The sequence below is a fragment of the Hetaerina americana genome, unplaced genomic scaffold, assembly GCF_022747635.1.
Source record: "Hetaerina americana unplaced genomic scaffold, ioHetAmer1.1.p SCAF_9, whole genome shotgun sequence".
Taxonomy (NCBI): domain Eukaryota; kingdom Metazoa; phylum Arthropoda; class Insecta; order Odonata; family Calopterygidae; genus Hetaerina; species Hetaerina americana.
Genome location: NW_027287538.1, coordinates 69,857,347 through 69,871,369, shown reverse-complemented (window position 1 = coordinate 69,871,369; position 14,023 = coordinate 69,857,347). Strand labels below are relative to the sequence as shown.

At 44.9% G+C, this 14,023-nt stretch overlaps 1 protein-coding gene across 1 annotated transcript in view; it reads right to left on the bottom strand.

The window, feature by feature from the left end:
• Positions 1-340: 340 nt before the first annotated feature.
• The window catches only part of pros (homeobox protein prospero), a 61,910-nt gene continuing 48,227 nt past the window's right edge, over positions 341-14,023 (bottom strand). The window contains exons 4-5 of the mRNA XM_071597449.1: positions 2,778-2,937; positions 341-801 (exon numbers count right to left, since the gene is read on the bottom strand). Coding sequence (XP_071453550.1) covers positions 622-801; positions 2,778-2,937 — 340 coding nt within the window. The 3' untranslated portion in view covers positions 341-621. The remainder of the gene's footprint in view (positions 802-2,777; positions 2,938-14,023) is intronic.

Genomic DNA, 14,023 nt, shown 5'->3' with positions numbered 1-14,023 from the left:
CAACTTTGCCACACTGACAGATTGAAAGGATGAAGTGTATAACAGAGAGATAGACAGAGAGAGATATATATAAAGAGAGAGAGAGAGAGCGACAGCAAGAGAGACAGTATTCAGGATCAAGGCATAGCGAGTGAGAGTCCTAGACAAGAGTTATCGCTATTTTCAATTTTTTAAAATGATTTTTTTTTCACTTTAGTACAAACCAAACTTAACAGGTTATAATACTAGATAATTTTTACATCTTTCACACCAAAGTGGATGGAAGGCAATGAACAGGCTCCACTCGGGTCGCAGTTCAGTCCATGCTTTTTTTGACTAGTCATATTTTTTGATTGATAAAAGTGGCATAGAATATGAGACCCACACACACACGACATTGCTGCCAACCAGTAAACATTTTCATTGTCTTGTTTAAAGAGTTTCTCACAGGGTTGTGTAGGAATCACTCATGCCTAAGGGACAAATGGCTGTGATTTATGAATTTGTTTTCAGTTACTGTTTATGTTTTCCAGGTTCTTCCACCTCAAAAAACTGGGTAATGGATTAGCTTTCCCAAAGGATTCTAGTGTTGTCAACGGTTTGAGTGTGTTCAAATGTTCGTGTTCCAACAAACAAGTCTCCTTACTCTAGCTGTTCCAGAAAATTTGGGGACTTGAAGTACTCTGGCACAGGGTCGTCCAGGCGAGAGATTATCTTGTAGATCGACTTCTTCCAAGACTGTTCGGTGTCCTTTCCAGATTGAATTGCCTTGAAAAATTCTCTAAGAGTCTGTTCTACGACATACCGGAAATTTGAAGGGACCTGGAAAAACAAAAGTACAAAAGAAAGGATTACACTTGGAGCACAGATTAATACGATAATTGAATGAAACTCGGATGAATTGAGAAAACAATAGCTAATTGACACTTAATTACTGAAAGTATTCATACCTTAATAGGTAATACTAACAAACTCTTTACTGCTTAAGCGTTACCAAAAGTTTAAAAGTGGATTATAAAATAGGATGCAAACCGTAATTCTATGACAAGAAACTGTGCTTGAAATTAGGCATACATTTATTAAATACAATACAATATATTATTAATAGCGTCTCTGTTATCAGTTTTAGTGGAATTTTAAGGTCAAAAAAAAAAGAAAAACGTAAAATATTATCGACTCTTTGTTGAAGATTAATACAGAACTTGGCCAAAAAATTTAAAAAGATATTGGGAGTAAAATTTTGGCAGTGGAGAAAGGAAATGCTTACGTGGCAATGAAACAATAGATCTCCACATACGTTGCCCATTGGAGAACAAACGCACACGAACGCAAGAGGAACTCGGAAAGATAACTAATGGGCATAAAATGTTGGGTCTACTTTCGCGCCGGTAAACCGTGCGATGACGCAGGTTATTCGTCGGCGAAGAGGGCAATTGATGGGAGAGGGATAAATATTGATGACATTGCCGTCCAACAAGACGTTTTACACTGAAAAGGGGACAAGCCGACTGCCCCATTGGATCCGATTAAACTGACCATCTCCCCGTCCACCGTCCTCCCTCTGGTTGGTTCCTTTCAGCGAACAAAGTAGCACTTAGCGCGAAGTGGAGGGACTGACGCGGGGAAGAGGGAGGGGGGCGCCAAGAAAAGACGGCGCCCTTACAAAGGAGGAGCGAATAGCGGCGTGAAAGGGTCCGAATAAGAGTTAAGTCGTGGGGCGTGCGGAAGGGGGAGGGTGGAGGAGGTGGAATTATGGGCATGGCGCAGGACTAAGTGGACAGGAAGACCACTCAAAAGTCCAGTCCATTTACTGGAGCGACCGACCGCCTGGCGACTATTTCCTTCAAACTTTCACCGAAGGGCCGGGGAGAAATTGGTCATCTTGTGAAAGAGAAATGGGCTTTGGTGGAACGGAACATGTTATTAACTCTGTATTCTTCCCACAAAGATCTACGCGATACCAATATTGGTGGACGGAATCAAAAATTAGTACCCCATCATGTACAAGTACAAAAAAAAGAGTAGTTTTCGACTATTTTGAGGATGAAATGTGACTCTGGGGTTCATAATATTCAAATTGAGTACGTTAATTCCTCAGTGCTACTTCCTCATTACTTTTATTTGGATATATGGCAGGTTGCGCCACAAGCCATCCCAATCAATTTCGCGAGAGGTTGATAAGAACTGGGTGATCATGAATATCAGAAAGTACAAAATTTGAAGTGGACCGTATGATTTGAACCGTTTGGGCCAAGTGGAACGTAAACGTTTACATTACAAAACAGATATCAACGTAAATTACTTGATTAATTGATGAAATTCAACCTCAGTAGACCACGGTCAATATAAGTAATGCTACCACAAAGATAATAGTGTCGTATTCATAAGGCATTAGGTTGCAATTTAATATTAAAACTTTATAGACCAAGATAATATGACGTGATCCACTTAATGACCCTCCTCCTGTCCTGAGACCTCGATTTATGACTATCGAAAATTAATGAATTTATATGGAGTCTTTATGTACGCTGTATGAATAATATTTACACAAATAAGCATTATGAATAGTAATTTACAGTTCAATTGGAAAGAGAAGAAACTACATGCTTGAACTTGTATACTTTATCGTCTCCACCACAATTTTTTTTTAAACACTTCATTGCGGTTCTATGGACACGAATAATATTGCTAAGCAACGAGACAACCAGACAATACACGTGCAAGAGAGTTTTACTTTTTTTTTAAATCAGGCATACGCGAGACAGACACTGAAGAGAGTAATTTGAGTATTGGCGCACCTGTGGTCCCCATACCTCTATGTGATTGTTACGATTGTAGTGAAGATTTAGGACGCGGTAGATTTCAGATTCAAGTGTTACGATCAATTCTTCTGAAGTCTTCACACCTTCGCTCACAGCTTGCCTCGCGTACTTCTCCATCTGAATGTAGTAGAACTCCCTGGAAGAGACAAAAGCGAAAGTTTTTCTTTAGAACACAAAGTATAGAAATATGGTTAGTTTCACAATGTTACACTAGAGAGAGAAACGATTCGAATGGATACATTAAGAGAGAAACGGTTACGGTTAAAATGTATGTATGGCTTGGTTCATTTTTACTCCCGAGACCAACCCTCTCGGCCCACTTGCGAATTGTTTCTCCCTCGACTCGAAACCCAAGTTTAGTCAACGACGCCTAGAGCAACAATTGCCGGCGAATTACAGAGAGAGAGAGAGAGAGAGGCTTAGCGCACATTTTTTTTCGCAAGTTTACACACACAACGCGAAAAGCGTTGCATAAGCAAACGCGCTGCGGTTCCCGTGAAAAGAAATTTCTGGCGCTCATTTTCTTTTTCATTTTTAGGCTGAGTGAAAAATTTAATGAGGTGGTCTCTGCTGCTTTGCCAGAAGACGGGCGGGATAAACAGCACGTGCGACAGAAATGCAAGAACACGACGGAAATGGCGCAACACACATACCTATGTTTGGCGCTCAATTAGGGAAAAATATTGCACGCGGGAAGCAAAACCTTGCGAGAGTGCAAGGAATCAAAATACACATATACGCGCTGATGCATTGTCATAAATATATATATATATTTTTTTTTTAAACACTTAAAACTCGCGGCAGTTGGTACTGAGGCCGCCTCTCTCTCGACTACTCTTTGTGATTCACCCTTTCGTTACGTGTTCCAATTGGAAATGTCTGGAAAGTTCTCTCGCGACAATTGGTGAGGGAAATTTTTTGAAATATTACACAAATCTAAATAATTGAGGGAATAAAATACTATAAGTCATTAATCGGGAGGATGTGAGAAGCTAAGAGGGTTTGGCGGGGTGGTGGGTGGGGGGGGCGGAAATTGCTCATGATCCAAATGGCGGAGCGAAGCGAATTATAATTACTACCCACTAGCCGTATTCGTTAAAGACCATTTCACCGAGACGGGCAAGAACGGTCCAAGGTGAAAACAAGCTCAAAATGCTCCTTCGAGCGCTTTCTCCACACTGGTAAAATAATAATTCGAATCAGAATCAAAAAGGGAAAAGCATTTCCGCGGGCAGGTAGGTACCTTATATACGTTTTTCTCACCACACGTTCGTAAAATTCTTTGTCCGATTGGCTTTTTCTAATGTAATGATATTCCTCGCCGTTCAACCAGGAGGATTAAAAAAATATGTACGAGTGTGTGTATGTATATGTGTATATATCTGTATTTATATTTATAATATCGTATATGTGTGTACATACATATACGCACGCACAAAATCACACAACAAACTTCCATGGAGGAAGCACTATCGAAGTTAATAATTTAAAAAATGTTAACCATCGCTCAGCCCTGGTAATCTTTCTCACGCATTTTTATACGCTTTTCTCCTCTCGCCTGTTCTTTTCTGGGTCCGCGACTTAAGTACCCAGTGGCAAAAGCCAACTTGAGTGGGGGAAATACGACAACGACAAAACTTTATATATTCAAGTCTCACTCCGTCTCTTTTCATCTTTCCATAAACCAATGAAAATTAATGGTAAGAGGAAGTTGTTTACGGCTCATAAGCCTCGTCCCATTCCACTCGCTTTCTCCTCCCTCCACGCCACGATACATCATTTATCCCCTTAACTTGTCCTGAAAAACCTCAAAAATGAATAAAAAGGAAAGGGAAACTTTTCTTATTCCTGCCCGCACCCGAGCTCCGAAAAGACAACAAGAATTAAAACTAGGGGTATAAAGACAAAGGAACGTCGACGCCCGAAACTTCACGAAACCCGTAACACGGAGAGGGAAGGCTTGTTTTTTTGGGGAGGATGGGGGGGGGGGAGGCATCCCCCTAATTCTCCTCTCCCAAAATCTCCTCCTTCAGGCAAGGTTCCCCCCTCCAGGTTGCCACCCCTGAATCTCCAAAATCTTCTCCCGGATTCTTTCCCTTTGAAGGGTAAAGAGTTCCATAATTAGCATTTTTTCAACGAAAAAATATCCCTTCACCTGCTCCAAGCAGCAACCCCCATTCTCCCCTCCTCCCCCGAACCTTCTTACTTACAAATAACCTTCCCTCAAACCCCCACCCACACTATCTCCGTCCTCCCTCCTTCTTCCTATTAATTAGTTGCGACCAATTAGCACCAAAACATTAATGGGCTAAGACCAAATCGAGGTGCCCCTCCCCTACGCCCAGACCCCTTCAGGAGTTTCTCCCGAGTCTTTCGCATGGCCTCTCCGCCTCCTCCCATTCCCCCTGTGGTACCCTCTCCGATTTCCACCCGAATTTCTTCTCTTCATTGATGTTTTTCGTTCCCAATTCCGGGAACACACACATGTTGCTAGGTCTAACGACATCTTCCACATGCCTCCCTCTCTTCATCCACTCACGAATTTTTCTTACGGAAGTCGGAAGTATCACCCCGAGCCTCGTTTTCCGCGTCCGAAGACCTCCCAACGCCCTCCCTCTCCCTAGCTTACACGCACACACGATACAACCCCGGTGAAGATGTAAGAATACGAAGTGCAATCAACCTGACGTGTAGAATCGTAGTCAATCTAATATCCATCGTGATTATTATCATCAAATCGGAAAACCTGACAGATATAATTGATCTCCATTAGGTATCTGACGATAAGGCGGTCCAAAAAGGTTTTAGTGAAGCAAGGAGTAGTTTCACCAATATAAGTGTAACTTTATTCCAACCCTGAAGTTGCGCGCAAATAAGACAGTACTTTGTTAAGTATATCCTAAAGGTTTTCCGGAGAGCCGCGCCCCTGACTCCAGGCGCCAGCCCGTCTTCCCCACCTCCTTCACCCATCGACTCGGGGACACAAGCAGAGCACAAAAGTTTCATCGACCCACTCGCCGCTGTGTACCTATGGCGAAGGATCGGTCAAAAAAGAGAATGTCCCATTCGATGGCTGGAGTACCTCCTGGACCGAAGTGGGACTCGGAAAAATTAACCGAGATTCGAAAAAGGAACCTCAGGATGGGAAGCAAGTGCACTAGCCAACGCATATGGAGTCGATGCCTTTTAACCACCCATCCGCCTCCTTCAGATTTTCCTATTCCTGTTTAAAAGCGGGAAATAATAGTGTTGAGAGTCGGGATGGAGTCCGAAGAGTGGGAAGGGCGCAAGGGAGGAAGCATCGGAAGGTGATAATGGGTGCTTCGGTTGAGGCATGGGCGAGGCGCGGGGTGGATCCGTCCCTCTTTGTCCGGGGGGGGGGAAATGGGGGAGTTTGCGGGGGAAGGAGGAGGAGGGGGTGTGGAAGGGAAGGGCGAGGGACGGAGAGAACTTCCCTCGCAAAGGCCCAGGAGTCACTTGGGGTCGGACGTGAAAAGGAAACTTCCAGTCGGACCAAATGCAGGGGAGAGGAAAGTCAAAAAATAAAACAAAACTTTCATCCGTCACTCTCAATGGGTGCCCCAGACGTGGATTATTTATGCAAAAGCCACCGCTCGGGAGAAAAATTCGAAAAATGCCGAGGATACAAAGAGAGGCACGTATAAGGAAGGTTGAACAAAAATTCAGCCGGGCGATCGGTGGAGACGGACACTGCGGCGGCGGTCTCTGACCAACCACACCCAAGATCCCGACGCCCTCCAGGGGACGGCCCGCCACGTCGCGTCCTCACTCCCCGGTATCAGCAGGGAGCGGAAGCGCTACGACCATCACTACGGACCATACATATATATTTTTTTAAGATTAGCTGCCGTGGGGCGAAAATGACTCAGCGACGGAAAAATGCAATTTCCTTATTATAATGTTCCTCTAAATTAACCAAATTCTAATTAGAATGATAACCAAGAGGGAGTCTTGGAAGGAAATTTAGTTCGGTCGAGATGGTTTCATTTTCACTGCATCCGCATAAGCAGTTGAGATTAAACTAAGGTGAAGAATTGCAAACGATTGATGAGCTTAATTCCGTGCATAATATAGTGAACAAAATCCTCGATGAGAGAATGAATAATAAATCTAAATTATAATAAAAATTCGAATGGTAACTCAAGCACACATTTCTATAGCAATGGGCTTGTGAGCCAAATGTATTATTTTTAGCCAAATTGAATGGTCAAAGTTGGGCTTGAATTTTAAATGGAAATTAGTTGTAACGTGTCGGCAAATATTTAACCATGAAAATTTATAAAAAAAACCGTAGATTAATTCAGTCAAATTTCTTATTCGACACATGAATTCAGAGGCGCAAATCATGGAAAATCAAAACAGCATTCGAAAATTTCGAAACTTTCCTTTTGTGTCATCAATAATCTATTTCTCTTCTTACGTTTTGTCTCTAAGAGCGAAGCTTAACTTAGAAGATCGGTTCTTGAACCCTCTTCGGAATTTGTACCCAATTAAGGATGTAATTCTAATACTTAAAGGGCTCATAAAAACTGAATTGAAATAACCGGATGGTTATAATGTTGGTAAATGAGAAACGCTAGTCAATTTCAAGAACAAATTAAGTCAGATGAATTTGCATACCTAGGGAAAAGTGAGAGGGAAAGGGAGAGGTTTGACACGGCGTGGGAAGGAAGGGAGGGGGAGGATAAGGACTTGAAGAAGAGATTGATTTCCTTTCATTAGCGAAGGACTGTCCTCGTCTCCTTCCTTTCTCCTTCTCCCCCCCATCTCACTCTTTATCATCAACCAACGGAATTTCCTTCCTCGCTCTCTCGCTTTATTTTTCCATCCTTTTGCAAATGCCCACTCCGCCCTCCCGTCTGCCCGTTTTATTCCCGGAAGTGAAAAGGAACGTAGGAAGAAGGGCCCGACCGTCTCCCTCCGTCCCGTGCGACCGGTCACGCCGCGCCCTCCAATGGGAAGAGGAGCGCAAAAGGGCGAGAGTTGGCCGAGGAGCGGGCGGGCTCGCGAGAGAGGGGCGGGGGCAAGGTGTGGGGAAAGAGCCCATCCCCCAAACCCTCTCCTTCCCTTCCGTGAAAAAGGGAAAGGGTTTTCATCCCTTTCGGAGGTGGATGGGTGCGGGAGAAGGGAATGAAAGAGGGAAACGAAAATGGAAAGAGGAACTTAAAGGCATTCGAATTCGTAAGAAGTAATTTATTTTTTTACCATCCGAGAGTATCTGCTGTAGGTCATTCGTTCGAACGCTAAGGGTTCCGATTCCATTCCTTGCGTTTCATTTTCTACGTCAGTGAGTAATTGCGTAGAATTGTTGGGAGGAAGTGAGCGGAAGGGGAAAAGACCATAGGGAGCAGCAGTGCACGAAGAAGAAGAGGCAAGCGAATGCACCACGCTTAGAATTCTTGTTAAATTGTTAGAAAAATAATAGAAAGTGAAATTGAAGGAAAGTTCGTGTGAGCAAAACCAAGGGACACACGACAAGGTCGTCAGGGTGTTGGAGATTTACAATTGGGGAGGGAAGCTTAGAGGGGTACAACCAAACATTTTTTTTATTTAATCCATTTATGATCATCTGCTAATATATCTACAAATGTGCAACAAGAAATATTTAGCATTATCATTATTAGTCCTATCCAGAAGACACTAGATCCATATTCTTGAGTGGAAATTTAATTTCCTCCCGGAATCTATCGAGGGAAGCTGGTGGGGATAAACGTGAGGATGACTGAGTGTTCCCTAATTCGTACTCGGTACGTCGAGGGCCAAGAGAGCGATCACCAATTTCGCCTGCGTCACGTCGCAATGAATGATTTTGGTTCTCATCTCAGTTGGCCAAAGACACGCACCGCGCAGATACCTTTGCAAATAGACGGACGCACGTAAAAAAAAGTGGTCTTCTCCGTGCTCTATTTGACTTACGTGCACACATCCGAAGCGAAGTGAATGAGGACTAAAGGCGGGGGGAAGGCGGGAGGGGGGGAGGGCGAGCGGGACTTTCGGGAAGGGGAGGAAATGCAGGGAAAGTGGATTGGTCCGAAAAAAAGAAAGGGTTGGCTTGGGAGATATTGAGAGGAGAGGAGGAGATGAGGGAAGGTTTGATTCACGCCGAGACGGAGTCACGGGGCGAAAAGCCAATAAGGTATGCCCGGGAAAAGGGCAGCGCTTTAAGACTCCGGAAGGGGGGGAGGGCGGCAAAGGGTGAAAAAACTGAGGGAGGCAAGCGAATGAAAGGAGAGTACGGAGGAGGATGAAGGGAATGAAAAGGGACGGCGGTTAGGGAAAAGGAATCGGGCAAAGGGTTGGGCTTCAGCTCCCAGCCGAGAATGGGAGCGGCAAGGGAGGGAGCACGTTGAGACACGGAAAAGGCACGAATTTGGCGATGCGGAGAAAGAGAGAGGAATAGTCCTTAAGCATGGTTAAGAGTCGAATCACATGCTTTCCTTGGAGCAGTTTGGAGCTACAGTATGCTTAGAATGACGATTACCAAATCGTTAAACTCGTGAACGAATCAATTCGATGCACATTATCTAAAATACTCGTAGTAAGCCTTTCCCATGCCTACCTATCACCGCCCAGAGAGAATATCCGAGCACACAACGCCCACTCCCGGGAAATATCAGCTCCACGAACGAAACGACGCTAGATTTGTTTCTTCGTTGAAACTTCTATTGATTTTTCATTATCTTTCCAGGTGGATTTCCGAAAACAAATTTGACCAATCCGTGAAACTCATTAGTAAATTGTAAGGGAAGGGAAGAATTTAAATCGACTGAGATAAACTGAAACCTGATCGTTTAACACAGCTTTTCCAATTCGCATTGGTTGCCAAAATACGCGCTAAGATCGGAAAAAAGTTATGCTAATAAACTGGACGGCAAGGCTTGCACTCATCAACGCTTTCACGTGTCAATGGCAGGCTGGGCCGCAATCCCACGACTGAATGCTTCAGAGGAGGAGAAATTAAACCCTGCGGGTTGACAGCCTTATCAAACCGCGCACGCATTATAACTTCACGAACGAGATGTACGAGAGTATGCCCTCGGTTCCTGTCCACGTCAACCTAAAAAACTTGCAATAAACTCCCCCTCCCCTCGTTACGCGGGTGATCCAGCGTGTAACTCCAACAGCACCGTCATCATCTAAGCGGGTTGGTTTGGAAGTAGAGGCGGTGGGCGCCCCTGGGGACTGGCTATTGGATGTATTAAGAGAGCTCCTCTCCGGGAAGGGGGAAGAGTTAGGGGGGAGAAGGGGGCATGACTCGTTATAGAGACAAGTGACAAGTACAATTGCGCTCATGCTCACTGTGAAGGGGGAGATGGAGTAAAGAGATTGGTGGGACGGAGAAGCAAGGGGTATGAAGACGAGGGATGGAGTTGGGGGAGAGATGGGTGAAGAATGAGGGAGGAATGGTGGGAAAGACAACAGCAGAATGGAAAGAATAAGGAATAGTATCCTTCCCATAATACTATGAAGGGAATGATTAGGGGTTTAGGGCAAGTTATAGATAGAAGATCGGAGTCTGCTTGACAAGGGTATCAGAAAACCAGATGGATACAATACTATCACGCGAATAAAGCTACCTTAAACTTTTTCTTTGCATCAAAGTTCAGGATACTGAACACATGCTCTTTTGCGTTAAGACTATATCTTCTCTTCATTCTGACTATATTTATTCCAACCGAAAGCATCTAATAAAAATCAAGGGTAACAATAAAAGTTAGTTCAATCACGATGTTCTGTTTCAATACGAACGTTTAATAAAAACCAAAAATTCACGACGTTGGCTCGCTTCGAAATATGATCACGAAATTACGGTAACCTTCCTGAAGCCAATAGTTAAACAATTCTTGCTTCATTTAATGATTCTCGCTTTGCAGAAAGGGGGCATAAAACTATTTATATCCTGCCGAGTGTCATGAAAGACAATGTCCTGCCATCATCGAAAGATTAACTACGGCTTTCACCTGCCAAAGCTGGTTCGATTCCGCGGGGTGGGTGGGGGAAAAGAAAAAACATCGGCGAGCTGTCGAAGAGTTAATCGAGTGCTTGGAAAAAACCAGACTTCTGAAGGCATGAACGGATTAGAATAAATCGAGTACGATTGAATGCATACTATATATCACTAGAGAGGGGAGGAAATGAAGCTAACAGAGAACGGGAAAGGACGAAAGTTGGAAGAGAAGAACGGGGAATAAGTGATGTGAGGAGGATACAAGGATAGGAAGAGGGAGTGCAAACGTGTTTCAGCCAAGAGAATAGACCTCTCTGTTTTGTACAATGCATTACTCCACACTCGGCCCTTACTGGCATTTGGTGAACATGACTATAAGTTTTGAAGATAAATCCATTCGAATAATTAAAATATTCAAATAAATATATGGGGAACGTTGAACTGGCCGTTAGGAAGCCGCCAATCAGTCAAGTCAACGAATATAAGGGATGAGATTATCTTTGAAACATAAGCAAATGTTTCAAAGAGTTTCATCGACACTTCTCAAAATTATGCTCCAACTCTAAAAACATTCTTATTCCTCCAAAATATGTTCTTGATTTGGCACTTTTCAGCCGTGCGGTAAAACGCCCATCTGTAGTCAAGTTAACTAGAGCAGGTATCGCAATGAAAGTACTCGCCCGAGGGGCCCGTTAAGTCACATCGCGGTTCTCGAATGGCGCGCAAACCGGAGAAAACACCGGACTAAAGGATAAGAACAAGAAGGAAGGGACGAAGAGAACGGGGTGGAGGTCCAAAAGGGTAAGAGAAGGAGGAGAGGGCTAGAAGGGAGGGGTGTGCAGCAGTGAAATATCCTCCAACGACGTTGGAGTTAGTACTCGAAACTTTTTGAAAATCGATAGTGGCTGCGGGGGTGGAGGAGGAAGCGAGGAGGGAGGGGGGCGGGCGGGGGAGGGAGGCAAGTTGGTTTGTCCGTCCGAGGCTTTCAAAGCGGAGTTGTGGGGTGGGAGTGGGGGTGGTATAATGGGGAGGACCGGAGGAAAGTGAAGGAAAGGGACGCGGAGGATGGCGGCGGAGGGGTGCTTTCGGAAGCGGGAGATGATGCAAGGGGGTGTGGGTGGGTGGGGGTGAGGGAGGGCGGTGGAGAAAGGACGTACTGACGGGTTTTGAAAATGCATGGGGAAGTTGCGGGAGTTTTCCGCGGAGAGGGGGGAGGGGAGTAAGGGTAGGGGGGAGGGAAGGAGGTCTTTAGAGGGAGGGGTGCGGAGGAATGCATGTGGGGAGAGAGTGGTGAAGGTAATGGCGAGGGGAGGTTGGTTTCATCCCCTTCGCGGAGGAGAAGGAGGTTGTGTATGTGGAAGGAAAGGGGTTTTTCGGATGTTTGTGCGCCGTGGAAACTCCGAATGGAGGGGGAAGGAAGGCTTTCGCCTGGCCCCGTCGATCCCCACGTTTAGTCCCGGAACGGGTTTGAGCGGAGTAACGTGGGTTGGTGAGGTCAGAGAGAGAGAGGAAGATTTTTATTTTTTTTCACTTCTCAACGTAAAGGGGGATCGGGTTGAGGGGGAAGAGTGGGAAGTTCATTTTTTCCCGTTTGCATTTTCCTTTTATTTTCCCCTACTTTTCGGCTAAATGGTTGAGGGCTGACTGGGAATGGTAGTGGAGCTAGGGAACGGTTTGGAACGCGTAGGGCGGGGGGAGACAGCGGGATTCCGCGCTGCCGTTTCTTGCACCCCCGAACTTGCAACCCCTTTTCCATCGGCCGGAAGCAACCCTCTCCGCGGCACCAACACCACCCCCCACTAATCCCAATGCGCTCCCACCACCACCATTCATCTCGCCCCGGAAACTTTTCTAAAACACCACCCACGCCACCTCCCTTGACCCACCCTTCTCCACCACCCCGCCGGAATTAAGTTTCGCCCGACTACTTACACGGGATTCCCGACATATCCCCATCGCCGTTCCCACTCCAAATCCCACACAATCCTCCCCGCGTCTGAGGTACGAAACCCTCCCGTCTCGGACGTTGAAGGGTTGGGCGGTGCAAGGGATGATAAATGTATGCTCTTTCTCTCAATCTTCTCCTTTCTGCGGACAATCGATGCACTTCAGTTATTACTCCCGGGCGTCTCCGGTCGGTTTTGTCATGGCGGGCGTTTATGCGATCTATTGCCGGAGGGCCCCTCGCCGACGCCCCGGGAGGCGATGACGTCCGAGAGACCTGGCGGTGGTGCACTGCATCTCATCCCAGTTTACCGTCCCAAGGGAGATCTAAGTCACGCATCGTCAACTGAGAGTACTGTTATTATTTAACTATTGCCGTCATCGGTTACCAATAAGATGCTACTTTAGCTTCGAAAGGAAACGTACTCGTAAACTTGAGGAGTTTCAGTTAAAATATTCTTTACTTTGTGCGCAATATTTTCCGCTTTACTCACCCTGGGAGTAATAAAGGGGCTTCCGTGCTGAATGAGGAGGTGAACAAAGGTAAATTCAAGGCACTTGAGGCAAATGTCAAGCACTTGTGTCTCTTATTGTCACAGAAAGTAACTTTAGTCACAACATACGACAATTACCTACGTATTCCTAAGCTGTGGGATAAAAACGCATGGAGACACTTTAATGTCAAACTTTCCGTCTCGCAAGCAAAAAAAATTCGTTGTATAACGACAATGCCTTCCTATCGCGCATGCGAAGGAAGGAAACTCCCTTAAAAGTGTGTCGTCAGAAATAAAATGTTTTTTTCAAATGGAAAACGAGAGTCTAATTAGTCGAGGATTATGCACCTTAATCTATCATTCAAAGAAAAACACAATCGAAAAAGTATACGTATGTCGCCAATTGTGTTATACAATACATTTGTTACTGAAGAAATTAATGCTTAGTAATAGACAGGAAATGAACAGTATGCCCATTTAATTATTATGGTGTGTGTGAAGTGATCGCTATGTGCGATGCAGCACTTTTACGATTAAACCTCTCATTCGTATTCGACTTCCATCTGTTAGGAGCTACGACAACTAATCGGAGATACCGAAAATGGAAATAAAATATTGCTCAACATTATTGAACAAACCGATTTAGGCCTTCACACAATGAGGCATGAATGACACTTCAATTTAGATTTTTATGACAATTTAAATATCGAAAAAAATTATGATCAGATCGAGTTCCCAATGACGGGCTCAAGAGAACCATTGTCTCGCCTTCAGGACCGCTCTGGCGAGAAGATCATTTATTTCCCCGCTCTTCC